This window comes from Rutilus rutilus (assembly GCF_951802725.1).
Source record: "Rutilus rutilus genome assembly, chromosome: 9".
NCBI classification, from domain to species: Eukaryota; Metazoa; Chordata; class Actinopteri; order Cypriniformes; family Leuciscidae; genus Rutilus; species Rutilus rutilus.
This window is the reverse complement of record NC_140223.1, coordinates 30,908,123-30,926,318: the sequence shown is the minus strand read 5'-3', so window position 1 is coordinate 30,926,318 and position 18,196 is coordinate 30,908,123. Positions and strand designations below refer to the sequence as shown.

The window sequence follows — 18,196 nt, the reverse complement described above, 5'->3', positions numbered from 1 at the left end:
CTCTTTCCCATGTTAATCTGAGGTGCGAGGTATTAACTGTACCATAAGAGCACAGGGCTTTGTAGAAGAAGGAAATCAACTTTTTTGTAGGATTAAAAGCATCCTCTCAATTACTGAAAGTGAATGTTTGGAAGTGAGTGTAGTATTTTTGAATATGTAATCTCTAATTTGCAAGAATCTAAAAAAATGTTGCCTAGGTAAATTATATTTTGAGGCTAAAATATCAAAAGACAATAGTGATCCCTCCTCAAATAAATCACCAATCCTACGTATACCATTAGCCAGCCAAAGGTTAAAACCAAGGTCCATAGTACTTGGCAGAAACTCTGGATTGTTCAGGATTGGCAACAGAGGAGAGGTTGTGTCGATCTTGTCTTCTAATCTTTGAATAGCACGCCATGCCTTAAGAGTATTACATACTAAAGGGTTATCACACATAGCTCTCCTCAGCTTAGAATCACGGACAAATAGTAAGTTTTGCAAAGGGCATTTAGACTGTGAAGATCAAGATCAAGCCAAGCTGATTTAGGATCTTCATTAAGCCACTCAACAATGAATCGAAGCTGGCAAGCCAACTGATACAGTTTAAAGTTTGGGAGAACCAAACCACCCTTTGCACCAGGGAGCTGAAGCTTTGATAATTTCAACCTGGGTTTTCTTTTGCTCCAGATAAATGAACTTAACCACCCATTCAGCTCTTTTATAACCTTATTAGACAGTAAAATAGGAATCATCTGCATAGGGTACAGTAACCGAGGTAGGACATTCATCTTTATCATGGCAACCCGTCCCAGCCAAGACAGAGGGAGAGTCATCCACCTGGTCAAATCATCTCTGATTTTTTCGAGCACTGGTGTAAAATTAGCTTTGTATAGTTTCCTAAAAGTAGGGGTTATATTAATACCTAAATAAATAAAACCTTCCTCGGAATATTTAAAAGGAAAAGAGGGAGGTTGATTTAAGGACTTCTTATTCCCTATAAATAGGGCAACTGATTTAGAAAAATTTATCTTGTACCCGGAAAATTGCCCAAATTCCTGAATGAGGTCAACAACCGCTGGTACAGAGGTCTTGGGGTCCGAAAGAAAAAGTAACACGTCATCTGCATATAAGGAGATGTTGTGCCGCCTACCCCCCAGAGACACCCCCGACACAGCTGCACTCTCTCTTATCCTCTGAGCAAATGGCTCCATTGCTATCGCAAAGAGCAATGGAGAGAGGGGACAACCCTGTCTTGTACCCCAGGATAAAGAAAAATGATCTTTTTTCAGATCTATGACCATTGGTAATAACCGCAGACAGGGGATCTTTATAGAGTATTCTCATCCACTTAATGAAATATTCGCCAATGCCAAATTTTTTTCTAGTGTGTAAAACAGATACGGCCACTCCACAGAATCGAAAGCCTTTTCCGCATCCAGGGATAAAATACAAGAGCTAGTACTGAGGTTATGGGAAAGCTCAATAATGTTTAAAAGCCTCCTGACATTATGGGTGGAGCTTCTGCCTTTAATAAACCCTGTCTGGTCTTCATGAATGATATATGGCAGAACCTTTTCCAATCTTAACGCTAAAATCTTAGATAACAATTTTAAATCTGAATTAAGCAAAGCAATCGGCCTATAGGAGCCACAATTTTCTGGGTCCTTGCCTTTTTTTTAAATAAGAGAAATATTTGCTTCGCGAAGCGAGGGGGGTAACCTGTCAGTCAAGAATGAATGATTGAGCATAGCTAAAAGAGGGTCTAGAAGCACGTACTCAAATTCTTTATAGAATTCGCATGCAAGGCCATCAGGCCCAGGAGATTTACCAGACTTCAAGCTATGGAGTGCGACTATAGCTTCCTCCCTTGAAATAGGTGCATTGAGAAGTTCCCTCTGTTCTTCTGAAACGACAGGGAGGGTTAGGCAATCAAAGAAAGATACCATGTAATCATGTTTTTGGGAAGAATGATGAGACTGATAAAGAACAGAGTAGAACTGTTTAAAAATCTTGTTAATAATAATAGGATCAAAATAACGCACTCCCATGGGGTCTACTATAGAAGTAATAAATTGTGAGTCAGAATTGGACTTTGTTAAATGAGCTAGATATTTACTAGGTTTATTACCCCATTCATATAATTTTTGCTTTGAATAAAGTACACTGTAAAGAGGTTGCTGTAAATTTTACAGTAACTTACTGGCAGCTGGATGCCAGTAAGTTACTGTAAAATGTTTTACAGTATTATTACTGTATTTTCACTTAACAGTATACTGTACCATTTACTGTAATTGCATTTACAGTATTATTACTGTATTTTCACTTACAGTATACTGTATAATTTACTGTATTATTACCGTATTTTCATTTACAGTATTAGTATTGTTTTTTTGTTTTTTTTTCCTCATCATTTAAATTTTCTTTTTTTAATTTATGTTTACCCCACCCCCCAAAAAATCACAATAACTCAAACATTTGTCCTTATAATATTCTTTTTAATCGTTGAACATTTTGTTTTAGAAGTACAAATTACAAATCTTGACCTTTAGGAGCCACTAGCTGAAAAAAAAAAGGGCAACATCTCCAAAGTCCATAGAATTAATCTCCTGGTGACCATTTGTATCTGTAGCATGGCAAAAACGTACACACACTGAAAAGCAAAACAGGCCTTAAAACAATAAAATACAGTCAAAGTCAGTGTTGTGTTGTTACATTTCAGTAATTTTGCCAGTCAAAGTTGACAAGCTCTCTGATGAGAAACACTGAGGGTTTCAGGCTGATGCTTTTCTTTGGACCTTTCCAGATTTCCATCTGATCTGTGCCTTTGGTGTTTGGTGCCATCAGGGTTGACTCTCAGAATGAACCTGCAAACACAAGCAGGGAAAAATATATAATTTTTTCAGACCGGTGTTGGCAGAATTTTCCCTAACCTTTAAACTTGATGCTGCATGTACTTTGGCGTTAATAAAAGCACTACATCTGATTCTGAATCCACCTACAGTAGTGGTGGAGGAAAAATCGATTCTGTTCAGTGTCGCGATATTTTGCGCACGCAATTATATTGATACAGTAGCGCAAAGTATTCCAATATAGGTTATAAGGCTGTGACGGTGGCAGTTTTTTTTACCACTGCGGTGGTAATGGACCAACTACCTGCATTGGTTGGGGGGTTATTATGAAAATTGAAATAAATTTTTTTAGTTTATTCGAGCAAAAAAGTCTTTATTTGAGCAATTCCGTCAAAGAAGCAACACAAAGCCTGTAAAGCATTCAAATACATATCAGTAAATATTAGAAACTTACATAATAGAAAAGTTAAATCTATATATATATAAAAAAAAAAAACTTTCGTTTAATACTTCCACACAAAGACACGTGATTCCACATGAAGCCATACCGCTCTGTGCTTTGAGAGGGATGACACGAGGAGGAAAGAGACCATGGATCTATTTTCTGATATCTTCATGTTTTCTACTTGTTGTAAAAGGTATGAAAAGTGAATTTAATCTTCCACAAGGACAAGACATTTAAGCTATGTTTGAAATTGCGCTGCCAAAGAGAGCGAAACTAAAAATCAAATAAACTTGACACGCCGTACATGTCTAATAACAAGCAAAAACTGTGTTGAAATGAATCTGACGTGCAAGTAAAAATGTAGGCTATCTGTCCTACAACGTTTTTCTACTTTACCACAGTAAAGAATGTGAATGTAATAGGCCTAAATAAAAGCGAACCAAGGAAGAAACGTTTATAATCCCCTTCGAAAATCGAGACGTAAGTGAAGATTTTGGGAAAAAAACAAGGTATTACATGCAGGGATGAGTCACAATTTTTGGATATTCGATTAGTTTATTTAATTATAGTATATCGAATAGGTTGTGTAATTATTCTCTAAAATAAAATCTCCATGTTTTTGGTGCTAATGCGGTGGTGACGCGTTCATATAATTACGTTCTGTAATAAGGTCCTGTGTCCTGAATGTTCAAGGACAAAGTTTTTGCACTAGCCTCCAGTAAATGTGTAGAAGATGTTCACAGATTTAATGTGACATTTGAAGTGAGTTGAGCAGTCTTATTTTTTGTAATGTCTTTGAATAATATGGGGGACATGAATCGCAAAATATCGCAGAATCGAATCGCAATACTTGCTGTATCGCAATGTTAGGAAGCGCAATAATATTGAATTGTGGCCCAAATAACGCAATACTATCGAATCATCAAATTTTTGCCAATTTCCACCCCTAACCTACAGGGATGGTATTACCCCATAATACATTACATTAAAATCATTAAAGCTTCATTCTTTTTCAATACATTCCTGTAGCTTAGATTTCCAGGGAATGGATCATTTAAATTAAACTTAATACAATGTAAGTTGCTTTGGATAAAAGTGACTTCCAAATGCATGCATGTAAATGTAATGTAATGCAAAAAAAAAAAATATATATATATTTTTTTTTTGGTTTACCTGATTCTGCATTCGACAAAATAGACAGCTAATGCTGAAGAGTCGTCTGTTAGCAGTTGTAACTCTGGATGATGATTCTGCCCTTCATTGTCAGCATCCATGTTTTTGCTTTGAGAACAGACTCTCCTGAAACAGACAAAGTCACAGCAGCCTTTTAGTGTTATAGTTTACAGAAAAAAACTAAAATACAATAACAGAACTTATTACTAACAACAATAACATGTGGGGTGAAGATGAGGTAAGATATAATGTTGTATGGTGTTTATAGTTTTTAATCAATTAAACAACATTAAAAATATTAGTTAGCAAAACTTTGCTATATTGATAATGGTATATTGCTAACCCTTTCCTCCTCCTTCTCCTCCTCCTCCTCCTCCTTCTCCTCCTCCTTCTCTTCCTCCTCCAACGTCAACCCGTTCTGTGTATTAGTGGAGAGCGTCAGCAGTGATGTACAGTCCGGAGGGAATGGCCGCTGCAAATTAAAAATAAAGAACAGAAAAGAACATGTTTGCCTGCTTAACTAACGCATACTTCAGCTAATTTAGTTGATGTCATCTTACTCACCTGTAGATGTTATCACCATTACGAAGGCAATCACAAAAAAGACTCCAAAATACACCTCCGACATTTCAGACGACATAATTCAGACCACAAACTTGAAAATAAAACAAAAGATGAAATTAACAATGGTGTTGGATAAAGGGTTAGTTTACTCAAAATTGTAAATTCTGTCACCATTTACTCACCCTCAACTTGTTCATAACTTCCATTAAATTATTTAATGTGCTGTATACAAAAGAAGATATTTTAAAGAACATGAGCAACCAAACAGTTACTGGTCCCCATTGACATCCAAAGTATTTTTTCTATTATAGAAGTCCATGCGGACCAGCCACTATTTACCAACATTATTCAAAATATCTTATTTTATGTTCAGACGAAAGAACTTCATGCAGGTTTAGAACACGTTGTGGGCGAGTAAATGATGACATACATAATTTTCTGTTTAAGGTGTACTATCCCTTTAACTTAGTTTTACTCGGTATTTACGTTGTACATCTGCCAAAAAGTTGTGAAAGAGGAGACAGAACATACCAAAGTTATTATTATGCTTCTCTGTTTAATAAGTTTACTTCGGCTAATTTAGGTGAAGTTGACCATAACGTTACCAGTTGATGTTATCACTGAAAAGGCTCCAACACACTCCATCGTTGCAGATGGCATTATCCAGATCACAAACCTGAAAATAAATCATATAGGCCTACGTGAAAATATTGTTTAAAACCCGCACTTTAACAAGGGTTTCGTCTATCTCACTTTACCTCAGTATTTCACGTTGAGTTCGCTGTTAGCTCGGTTAACGTTACCGACGACTCCGCCCGCCTGATGAGCTAACTTGCGTTAAAGAGGCAGAGGAACACACAACCATTATTTTTTTATAGTTTTAACTAAAGAATATTTCGGCTAATATAGGTGAACTTAACTTACTCACCAGTTAATATTATCACCGTGACAGCGACCCGGCCGACAGTCAGGAAAAAAGACAGTAATGCACCAAAAAAAACATTCTGACAACAGTCAGGAAAAAAAGGCACTAAAACCATTCAGACGAAAACAAAACGATACATCATGTTAGTTTGCTGTTAACATAAGTAAAAACATTTGAAAATGTTTGTTTTACATAAAATAGAAATTATATACTAACCTTTTTGGTGAGTTACATGATCTTTTGTCCGTGCATTAACTGCCACTTCACCCCTCAAAAAAACACTTGAAAAGAAATCCCTCTTGCCATTGGTCAGTTTTTCGCGGGCAAGTTCACTACTGTAAATTGATTTACAGTAGTGAAGAATTACAGTAGTGACCCTATATTTTCCCATAATCCTTTGCTGTTTACAGTAACATACTGTATACATATTTTACAGTATCTTACTGTACATATTACAGTAAAATACTGTTCAAATTACAGAAATCCGTTACAGTGTATATTTGAATGAGACTGATAAGTTAGCAATGAATTTAAAGAGGTTCGCACAGCACTTATTTTTTCTAACAGAGCTGGAGAGGGATCGTTCAAGTAGCTACTAGTGGCAGTATTTAATTCTGACTCCAGGTGTTTCTCTTTCTCTAACTGCTTTCTTTTTTTGGTTGCAAAGTATGAAATGGCAAGGCCTCTGATGTATGCTTTAGTCGTCTCCCAGAGAAGTGAGGGATTGTTTGTAGATTCTGAGTTAATAGAAAAAAATATCGTAAACTTTGAATTAAAGTATGAGAGAAATGTATCATCTTTGAGTAATAAATTATTAAATCTCCAACTTCTAACAGGTCTAAGAAACCCCCTCACACAAATATCTAGCACCATTATAGCGTGATCCGATATAACAATATCTCCTATGTTGCAGCGTGTAATTGCATGCATTATAGTCTTAGGAGCAAAGAAGTAGTCGATCCGAGAGTGACACTTATGTGGGTGAGAAAAAAAAAGTGAATTTATTTTGATGCGGGTTCAGAGTGCGCCAAACATCCAAATATTCTAAGTCATCACACAGTGCGGCAAGAGCTTTGGACTGTTTGGTGAAGAGAGAGTCCCTGGGGGGAAAACGGTCTAATAATGAATTCAATAAACAATTAAAGTCTCCTCCAATAATACACAATCCAGATGCGCGTTCTTTAAATTCAAGAAAAGCTTTTGTAAGAAATTCTGAGGAGTAATTTGGGGGACAATATATGTTTAAAAGTGAAATTTCCTCTGCGTTCAAAGTCCCCTTAATAATGATATATCTACCATGTTTGTCCTTAATACTCTCTGTGACATTAAAAGGTATACTTTTACTAATTAAAATTGCTACTCCTCTACTACTTTTCGTAAAGGATGAGAAGTGAATTTGACCAACCCATTTATAATGTGTTAGATTCAAATGTTCGCTATCACTCAAATGGGTTTCTTGTAATAAAGCTACATCGATATTTTCCTTATGAAGTCGTGTGAGCACTTTACGAATTTTAATTCGCCCGTGTAAACCCCTTACGTTCCATGTACAAAGTCTTAAGTTTTCCAGCCATTACTTAAAGAATAGAACAGGTGGTGCTCTCCCCCTTTCAAACATTTCCATATTGTCATTAGGTCCAGTAAACAGATACGCGTGTGTCAAGGCATTACAGTAAACAATAACATAAATCAAAACAAGCCAAACTGGCAACATGAAAGAAAAAAAGAAAAGCAAAAAATTGCACGGTACGGAAATAAAAAAAATAGGAAAAAAAGGGCCGTTTCCCCACGTCAAGGGGAACATCTTAGAAACAAGTAATAGTGTTTTAGCGCAATTGTCTCATGTCATGGGATCACAACACTAAGAGATAGTAAATGAAAGAGAAAATAAGTTGCTCGAGAATATAACTTTCTCTTGAAATTCAAATGAACTTTCTGAAATCAAATCAGCAATGGATAATAAAAAAGGCACAATCACTTGACTAGTTGAACATCATTTTTTAGCGCAATTTTCCACTGGACAAAATTGCGATTACCAACTCATGATTTCTGTTCTGTTCTGTCTATGCGCACCAATCTTGCACTTCTATCTACTCCTCAACCAGACCACCTAGAGACTTCGGGTTTTCGGCATTATGTTAAGGAAGGTCTAATCTCGGGAACGCACAAAAAAAAAATCCAGGAAAAGATTTTGGATTTCCTGGAAATTCCAGAAAAAAATCATTTTTTTGCAAATTTCTCGGCAACCATAATAGCTATCGAGTTGAAACAAATTGCAATCGATAGCTTCTAAAATTTACAATAATATTAGAAAAAAAAGAATTGATCAAAAATATTTCCTTTATGCTTCAAAAATTAATTAAAACTTTATATGAAGGGAAATAAGAAAAATATTGCCTTTTCACCTATAAAACTATTGCCATATATTTGCCAAAACATCCTCTGAAAGCCACGAGTCATCGTAGAAATCAGATACGCCTGATGAGGAAGCCGTTGGTGTGGATGTCGCCATCTTTTGTCGCTTTGCTGAACGTTCTTCCATTTATTTTGCAACAACCTCTTGTCGTTTTCGCATATATTCTTGCTCCTTCTCCAAATCTTGATCGATACCTTCATTGATTTCTTGCCGTAATTCAGTGGAATTAATTGTGCTCATGACTCTTGTGAATACCTTCCTTACGTATTTCTGTGGAACAATAGTTTTATAGGTGAAAAGGCAATATTTTTCTTATTTCCCTTCATATAAAGTTTTAATTAATTTTTGAAGCATAAAGGAAATATTTTTGATCAATTCTTTTTTTCTAATATTATTGTAAATTTTAGAAGCTATCGATTGCAATTTGTTTCAACTCGATAGCTATTATGGTTGCCGAGAAATTTGCAAAAAACAGAATTTTTTCTGGAATTTCCAGGAAATCCAAAATCTTTTCCTGGATTTTTTTTTTTGTGCGTTCATAATCCCCTTCGAAAATCGAGACGTAAGTGAAGATTTTGGGAAAAAAACAAGGTATTACATGCAGGGATGAGTCACAATTTTTGGATATTCGATTAGTTTATTTAATTATAGTATATCGAATAGGTTGTGTAATTATTCTCTAAAATAAAATCTCCATGTTTTTGGTGCTAATGCGGTGGTGACGCGTTCATATAATTACGTTCTGTAATAAGGTCCTGTGTCCTGAATGTTCAAGGACAAAGTTTTTGCACTAGCCTCCAGTAAATGTGTAGAAGATGTTCACAGATTTAATGTGACATTTGAAGTGAGTTGAGCAGTCTTATTTTTTGTAATGTCTTTGAATAATATGGGGGACATGAATCGCAAAATATCGCAGAATCGAATCGCAATACTTGCTGTATCGCAATGTTAGGAAGCGCAATAATATTGAATTGTGGCCCAAATAACGCAATACTATCGAATCATCAAATTTTTGCCAATTTCCACCCCTAACCTACAGGGATGGTATTACCCCATAATACATTACATTAAAATCATTAAAGCTTTTCCTGGATTTTTTTTTTTGTGCGTTCCCGAGATTAGACCTCCCTTAACATAATGCCGAAAACCCGAAGTCTCTAGGTGGTCTGGTTGAGGAGTAGATAGAAGTGCAAGATTGGTGCGCACAGACAGAACAGAACAGAAATCATGAGTTGTTAATCGCAATTTTGTCCGGTGGAAAATTGCGCTAAAAAGTCAGTTTCAAAAACATTCAGTTACTTCTCCAGTAGCAACGATACAAAAAAGTACACCCAAAATACAAAAGAAAGTTATCGAGATAGCCCCCGTCACTCAAAAAAAAAGAGAGAAATAGAAAAAGTACGCAAACTAAAACTCACGTCGCTATTAGAACTCAAGAAGCTGGATATCCGCCAGGCACTCACCTGGTAGAGAACCCGACACGGATCAGGTGCTCTGGAATTTGAATCGCTCTTATCCAGGTACTGCGAGACAGCAGCCGCCGTCTCGAATACTTTAAGGGTACTTCCTATGTTGACTCGTAGCTTGGCTGGATACAGCATCGCATAGCGAGCACCCATATCTTGGAGTCGCTGCTTGACCGCGTTGAAATCCTTGCGCTTCCGTATCACTGAAGCCGAAAAATCCTGGTAGAATGATATTTTGCTGTCCTCATACCGCAAATCCCCATCCGCTGAACGTTTCCTGCAGGCATCGAGAACCCTCTGCTTGTCACCATAGTTGTGGAACCGAACAATCAATGGCCGTGGTCTGTCCTTAGCACCCGGTTTTGGAGCCAGCGTACGATGCGCCCTTTCAATCATGATGCGACCACTCTTAGTATGCAGGCCAAGAAATTCGGGAAACCACGATTCAAGAAAGGTAACTGCATTGGTACCCTCTACCTCTTCGCGAAGGCCCAGGATTCGGATATTTTTGCGCCGGCCTCTATTTTCCAGATCGTCGATATGTTCGGTAAGCATGGCAACTTGTTTTTCAAGAGTGAAAACGCGAGATTGTGCGTCTTCCGAAAGTGCCTCAACCGCCATGATTCTCCGCTCCGCCTCATCCAATCGACCATTAACACTTTCCAGCTGCTGGGTATGATTATGCACTGTTTCTGCCAGCGGGCCAAGTTTTTCATCTATTGCATTAGAGATCTTCTCAGTCATAATTTGAAGTGCTTTTGCAAGCGCCGGGCTAAGGTCAGCCTCGCTGCCAGCATCTGCCTGACTCTGTTCGGGCTCGTCGGCCGATCCCTCAGCGGCCGAATCTTTTTTCGCCGTTTTCTTAGCAGGTCTTGGCATTTTCGGCAAAGATTGCGGCCAGAAAGTCTCTAGCGACATACTACAGAAGATTTATAATTGAAATCCAGAGTTTGCGTACCTTATTAATAGAAAATAAATAAGCGTGAGAGGAGCAACCATGAACTGCTGCTACTTCCAAGCCGCCATCTTGCACGCCCCCCATCTAATTATTTTATTCAAGACTGATCATAACTGTTTTAAAGAGTTACATAAAGAGGTATATTGGTATAATTTGAATCTGAAAAGTAAGTAGTAGAAGTAGTAGCGGCTGAAAATACTGCCTTTATTTTAATTTTTATGAGTTGCTGCTTTATTGAATAACAGAAGTTATTTCCAAATATACATCACACAATACATTATCAAATATTTGCAGGATCTGAGCCTCTTCAGTTTGGGGTCACACTGTTCCCTTCATGGTCAGAAGTGACCAAAGCCTTGAAATATAACTTTTTTTTTTTTTCAGGGAAATCAATGTAATATTTTTTTTGTTCAATCATTTTTTTTTATTATTATTTAGAATTTTGAGGGGATTTTATGATACAATGCAATTTTATACAATGTTGTTATAATTTTTTTTTTCATTCAAATTATTATTATTATTTTTTTTAAATGCAATATTATGAAAGCTTTTAAAATACATTTTTAAAGTGAGAATAGTGTTTATTGATTTTATTTCACAATTCACATATTCTTAAAATCTGTTCTGATGCAGTCTTACCAGTTCATTTCTGTTGGCGAGAGAGAGAGAGAGAGAGAGAGAGAGAGAGAGAGAGAGAGAGAGAGAGAGAGAGAGAGAGAGAGAGAACTCTTTTGTATTTATTGATTTTATTTCACATATTCTCAAAATCTGTTCTGATGCTGTCTTACCAGTTCGTGTGTGTGAGATGATGTGACGTAAAACAGCACCTGACTTTAATGGAGCTCTAGATTAAGAGAAAACAAACAGTGCAGAAACTGTCAATTAGATGTACTTGAAATTAAAGGTTTAAGGAAATTAAGTTACTCAAAACTTTTATTATATTTATTTTCCAAAAGATAGAAGCTATACAATAATTCAAATTTAGGATTATATTTTCACTTTTATTATTCAATATTTTATATTCTCCTACACTGGACAATAAAGTGATAATTATGTGTGTGTCTTCACAGATTTTGTGACATTATCTACATGGAGAGAGAAGCTGCTGTAAAGTTTCTGCTGAATCTGTTTGTTTCAGCATCAGAGTTTGATGCAAATACAGAAGAAAATTACACTGAACTATTAACATCTGTGTGCAGCTACACATCTTTCCCCTATGATGAGAATTATAATAATAATGATTATATTCAGAAGCACCAATGTGATCTCCTGCTGGATCTGTGTTCACATGTGAAGGACTATGAGACTCAAACAGGCAGGAGTGTCCTTCCAGCATTACAGCCAGTTTATCAGTCAGCTCCTGCAGTCTGGAGAATAAAGCTCTCAGAGAGAAAGAGCTCCATCCTCCTAGAAGTGCTGAAACTCCAAACAGAGAAGAAACCAGTAGAGCTGATAGACTGGACAGATGAAGAGAGTGAAGTGAGGGGATTCCTCCAGTGTCTGCCCTACATCTCACAGCTCAGGTCTGTGTTAAATACTTCTGACTAGTAAAAAGTTATGCTTTCATGTAAGCATGAGATTTTCTGCCTGAAAGTATGAATAAGCACTATATGTTTAATTAAATAATTATTCATAATGTCCTCGTCCTGTAGGAATGCTGAGCGGTTCATCCCTTCACTATGTAAAGTGTTTGGGCCAAGAGTGAAGGCAGATCAGGTGACTCCTCTGCTCCAGGCTTTAGACTTCACTGTTACTCTGAGTGGAAAATTACCCAGCAGCTCCTGCAGATCTGTGGCGAGAGTTCTGGGCCGTTCGCCCTCAAAACTAAACCTGACTCTGAAGACACACGCCATCTCTCTCAGAGGACTCAAACTGCTCTTCAAACACATCACACACCTGCACAAACTGAGGTTTCACATTCATCATCTGCATTCACACTTTTAAATCATCCTGAAATCCACTGTTTGAATGTTCCTCATGATCTCTGATTTTGTCTTTGACAGTGTGGAAGACAAACTGTTAATGAAGATGTTCAGAGCGCTGAGATCATTGAATGGTCGTTTTCCACTGATAGAGGAGTTTTCACTGCTCACAAAACACTCAAAGCGAAATCTCTCTCATATCCTGAGCAGCTTGACGTCTCTCCTGAGACTGGTGTCTGTTCAGTGTTTGGATCTTACTGAGTGTAAATCAGAGGCTCTGTCTCTCACGGCTCTGTTGGGTCTCCAGGAACCCCGGACTATCAGGTCTGTGTTCAGTTCAGTTGGTCCATTTTCTGTGAGTAAATCAACCTGTTTAAAACTGATGAGTCCTGTTCTGTGTGTGTGTGTGTGTGTGTGTGTGTGTGTGTGTGTGTGTGTGTGTGTGTGTGTGTGTGTGTGTGTGTGTGTGTGTGTGTGTGTGTGTGTGTGTGTGTGTGTGTGTGTGTGTTCAGGTTCTCTAAAGAGACTCTTCAACAGCTGGTTTCTCTGGTGTATGAAGCACAGGATGATGAACTGACTCGCTCTTTCCTGAAGAAAGTGTCGAAGGATCTGATCTCCTGCTCACTGACCTGGGAAGAGATTCATTTCCTGCTGCAACATCAAGATCTACATCTGAAGTTGGACTTTAGAAAGAACAAAATCTCTTGTGAAAACATCAGAGAACTTCTGCCCTTGTTAGAGAGAATCAAGTTTAAAAGGTAAAAATAATCCATCAAGAATAGAGCCACGGTTTCCCTCACTAATTAAATTTTTATTTTTTATATTTACAATGTAATTTACATTACATTACATTTTTACATACCTCAAATGTGAGTTTTGAAACCATTGTGTGCTTTAAAAACATAAGTTGCTAACAAGTTGCCTCTGGTTTTTCAGGGCTTATTTCTCAATCATTGAAGAAACTCTCGTTTGAGAAAAGACTGTGTAAATTTTGTCGTAGAACAAAATCTTTTAAAGTAATGTTTTTCCACAGACTTTATATTTACTCATGAATTGAAAACCACTATTCTAAATTCCTATTAGAAAGTTTGCAGGCTGACCCGTGGCAAATTAGATTTCTGGGTCACTTTACATATTCACATCACGGCTAAACAGTTCGATTGCATCCATTGCTTCTCTATTAAAGAACATGTAGTTTACTTCTCTGTGTTCACTGAGTGACTTTGATTCAAGTAGATTTTACTGATGATCTTATTCTCCACAGGTTGAGCCCCAGCTTTACTCTGTCCATCATTATGGAGATTTATGAGTCTCGCTCTCCTCAGTATGTGTCCAGTCTGATGAGGTCAGCAGGAAATGACATCAATCTGAGCGGCCGAGTGTTGGACTCTGTTCACTGCGCTGCCCTGCGCTTCACTCTCGAGAACTGCAACACTGTTAAACTCAATCTGCTCTGGACCTCCGTACCAGAGGAGGAGCTGGAGAGCTTTCTGCCTTTGCTCAGCAGAGTCACACAACTCAGGTTAGCAGATTTACAGCACTGATATTATAATGGCTGTTGTTTTGCTCAAGAATCTCTTTGTTAACTGTGTGTGTGTGTGTGTGTGTGTGTGTGTGTGTGTGTGTGTGTGTGTGTGTGTGTGTGTGTGTGTTAGTGTTGACAGGCTGCTGCTGCTGAAGCTGCTTCATTGCTGCAGTTCCTCTGATCTCCAGCAGGAGACAGCATCTGTTCTGCTCTCTGCTCTTCACAACACACTGGACTTCTCCTGCTGCTCGGCTCTGGATTTAACAGACACACTGGAAAATCAACAACGTTTGATACTGACCGTTAAAGACTGTAAAATAATCTCATCTGTGCTTCAGAAAACCCAAAGTGTTCTGAAGTTGATTTTACAGGACTGTGAGATCTCTGATACGGCCCTGAAACAACTTTGGCCAATCCTGCCTCGAGTCCAGCTGAGGTGAGAAACCTGACAGATCTCTTTCATTACTGATATTACACAGTCCACTTATTTATCTCCATATAAACTCCCTGTATATTATTCTCATGTTTATCGTTGTGTTCTCCTGTCTCTCATCAGCTGTAGTAAAGCTTTGCTGCTGCAGTTTCTGGCTTGTATTAAAGATGGATCTCAGAGAGGCTCTCCGAGGAGGACTGAGGCTCTTTCACAGGCCTTGGGAGGAGAGATGGACCTCAGTCACACTCAGATGGACCCGAGCGCTTGTGAACAGCTGGCGCTGTTTCTGGAATATTCTGAAGGGCTGAAAGAACTGGATCTCAGTCACTGCAAACTCACTGATCACTGCATGAAGCCGCTGATGCCACATCTGCACAAAACTCAGACTCTGGAGTGAGTTACAGAGACACGGCAGCAATAGACAAACACTAAACGTGTTTATTTCTGTTATTTTATTGTTTCTGTCTCATTTCTTCTTATAGTGTGAGTCACAATAATATCACAGATGAATCAGCAGAGAGAATCCACAGCGTCGTCTCCAGTCACAGCAATATCCAGACTGTGCGGTGAGTGTGTGTGATCGGTGTTTAATTATTAACCCTATATGGGCCTACATCATTTATTAATAAATCAGAGAAGTTTTGATGATTTAACTAAACAAAACATAAATCATTAAATTTTTATATTATAAAGTCATATCTGTTTTCTGTAATTTGATTAATTAATTAACTAGTTGTTATATTACAAGAAGTTAAAAAGCGCAAACAATGCTAGTTTTAGATCCTAATTGTTGAAGGGCCACATAAGCATTTTTTGAAGCATTTAAATATGATTAAGTCTGTATTTTGATATATATAAATGCATAAAAAGTGCACATTTAAAATGACTTGTCATACATAAATGTCAGCGGTTCATTTTAGAATACAAATGTTGCACTTAGACAAATATACTTTAATGATATACTTTTATGATGAATACTTTGACTTGTTGACTGAAGGCTCTGACTTTATATCATATTGTGGTGAATGTTGTGTGTTCAGGCTGTTCGGAAACAAAGTCAGAGACAGAAAGCAGTTCATCGGAGACAAGAGATTTGAAATATGGTGAAGATCCTGGACCGAAACCTGATGATTCATTAAGATGTTCTGTAAATGACTCAATTCATGATAAAACAAACTGACAATCACTTTGCAAAGCATGAAAAATCTGTGTCATAGTTTATTTTTATGATTATTTTTAAATGTCTTTATACCAGAATGATTTATTTGAAATGGTTAAAATATTGCAATGTTGTGGTAATAACGTATATTGCCTTAATATACATAATAGAGCAAAAGTTATTTCTTATGAATGTAGTTGTAGATATTGATCTGTCTTAACTGGCTTCCAGTCGCTGCTCATCAAGCTCAAGAGACTGATGTTGTGTCTCTGCTTGAGCCTGTACTTTATAATTTGTATTCCACATTTATAAGTCACTTTGGATAAAAGACTCTGCTATATGAATAAATGTAAATGTGATGTAAATGATCTCCAATACTCAGTCTGTTTTAATGATGGGTAATTTTATTTAGCTTTTTTCAAAAACTCAAGACACAAAGAAGGCAAAACAAAAACAAAAAGGGAAAAGGGAGGTACAATGTCAAACAGATTTTATAAAATAATTCCCCCCTGCCTCTCATTGAATATGTGATCTTCTCTAAGGGTACACAGCTGCAAATCTCCGACAACCACAATCCAACTGGCACATCAGTGTCTGCCTTCCATTTCAAACAATAAATTTTTCAGCTATTATTAACAACATTTCAGTAAGCTTAAAGCTATAGTAGGTAATCCTGTTCAGAAACACTTTTTTTATACTGGGTGAAATGGTCCTTCCATCCTGAGAGTAGTCAATACATTATGTGTTCAAAAAAAGGAAATGAAAACAATCAGACCTCTGTAGCAGCTGCCGGACAGTAAAAACTCTGACCAATCACTGCCATTCGGTGCGAATGTAAAGAACCAATCAGATGCCTTCAGAGCCAGGAGGAGTGTCTTAGCAGTGTCAATAAAGTTCGCGTACGCGCTGATCGCCCCTCTCTTGCACAGCGCGTACCGTTATTCAAAATCAAGATTGCCGGTGTGCCGAGCAGCTGTGCTAATAGCGGACAAACAACCAAAACTGCCAATTTCTCGAGTGGAACCTGCTCATACAACAAAGACAGGTAAACGGAAAAAGACCGATGACGATAAACAAGCCCGTCGGAGCCCATTGACTCAGTGTTAAAACTCTAGCCGCATAACATACAGATAAAATGTCACGCACTGTGCAAAGCAACAATTGAAACCTGCTAACCTTATATCTAGCGACCTTATCCGTCGTCATCGGTGACCCTGCATGTTTACTAGCCTGCGCGTTCACGGCAGGCTCCGCTGTGGGGGGAGCTTTACATAACAAAATACATGTTTAACAGCTAGTAGGCCTAACGTTATATGTTATGAATCTTACACGAAATTCATCTTCATCACAGTGCAACCATAGACTGTAAAAAAAATTTGGCCGTAGTGTCCGTGACGTCACCCGTAGGTTTCTGAAGAGCATTTTTGAAGCCTAAAGTGGGCGGAGCCGGCCGTCGCCATCTTGGCCTTGCGTCACTCCCGGATAACAGAAAATAGACAAACAGGCGGGGCGTGAGTGGAGCTGAGGAGCCTGGCCTGGCTATCTGAAATCACCTAGCTCGACGTGATCGAGTTAGCTGATGATGTAAAGCCATTCATTAAACGTTCCTATTTTTGCCCTTCGAAATATTATAATAGTTAAAAGACATGGCTACAAGTGAGACTGTGTATTACTTCGAGAGTGTTTGTGTGTGACAGTGATTTATGTGCATACATGTCCGTCACTCTTTCATGGTCCGTCAGCGCGGCATTGCTCAAGTTCGTAGAGAGCTTATTCAGTCCATTTTAAATTCTGATTTTGGCCGTCTCTCAAATGGGTTAAACCATACATATTGCCTTTGAGTGAAAGTAAATGCGCTAGAAAATCCGCGCTCATTCATGTGCATTTATTGCACGGACGGAGAAAGCGCCGACGCCTGCAGGATTTCATCTGACGGTACATAAGCATATTATAATCCATCTGTTCCGTGAGAGCAGAACGAACGAGTATTTATGGACGTTTTAAATTTGAAAACCCCAAAAAGCAACGAAATTGTCAGACATCCATTAGTGCAGGTTCACGGAGGAAAACAACTGAAATACAGCGCTGGTTGTTCTCTCGAACGATAACAACGGAATCCAAAGACGTGGCTTTGTACCCAAGTATTAAATTGTATGAAATAATCCCGAAAAAAAGCACAAACACTGCAGAGATGGCAAGTTCAGCAGCAACATTTGCTGAGGTGAAGTGACGGCTAGTAACAGCAGACAAACGACTAGCACTGACAGCGGCAATCCATCTGTCACTCAAGTGGCCACTGGCCACACCCTTAAATTTAAATATTAATCAACTAAACGGACGAGTTATAAAATAATTCACCCCCCTCACAGTTGTTATGAA

General features: G+C 37.9%; 2 protein-coding genes and 1 long non-coding RNA gene across 4 annotated transcripts in view; 2 read left to right on the top strand and 1 right to left on the bottom strand.

The window, feature by feature from the left end:
• Positions 1 to 18,196, top strand: part of LOC311297098 (uncharacterized protein) — a 312,417-nt gene that overhangs the window by 89,468 nt on the left and 204,753 nt on the right. The gene's annotated exons all lie outside the window — the stretch shown is intronic.
• Positions 4,817 to 6,000, bottom strand: LOC311297619. 2 transcript variants are annotated; one of them, XR_014628846.1, is made up of 5 exons: positions 5,942 to 6,000; positions 5,772 to 5,840; positions 5,619 to 5,689; positions 5,014 to 5,104; positions 4,817 to 4,921 (listed from the first exon to the last, which is right to left on the bottom strand). It is a non-coding gene; the product is annotated as an uncharacterized lncRNA (long non-coding RNA). The 2 variants fall into 2 exon arrangements; XR_014628847.1 differs by having other exon boundaries at positions 5,772 to 5,844; positions 5,942 to 5,996.
• On the top strand, positions 11,831 to 16,203 carry LOC311297105 (uncharacterized protein). Its single transcript, XM_084419222.1, has 9 exons — positions 11,831 to 12,301; positions 12,431 to 12,688; positions 12,782 to 13,024; positions 13,213 to 13,458; positions 13,965 to 14,222; positions 14,356 to 14,661; positions 14,782 to 15,051; positions 15,141 to 15,224; positions 15,699 to 16,203. The coding sequence occupies exons 1-9, from the start codon at positions 11,868 to 11,870 to the stop codon at positions 15,763 to 15,765; spliced, it is 2,166 nt and encodes a 721-aa protein (XP_084275348.1). The 5' UTR covers positions 11,831 to 11,867; the 3' UTR covers positions 15,766 to 16,203.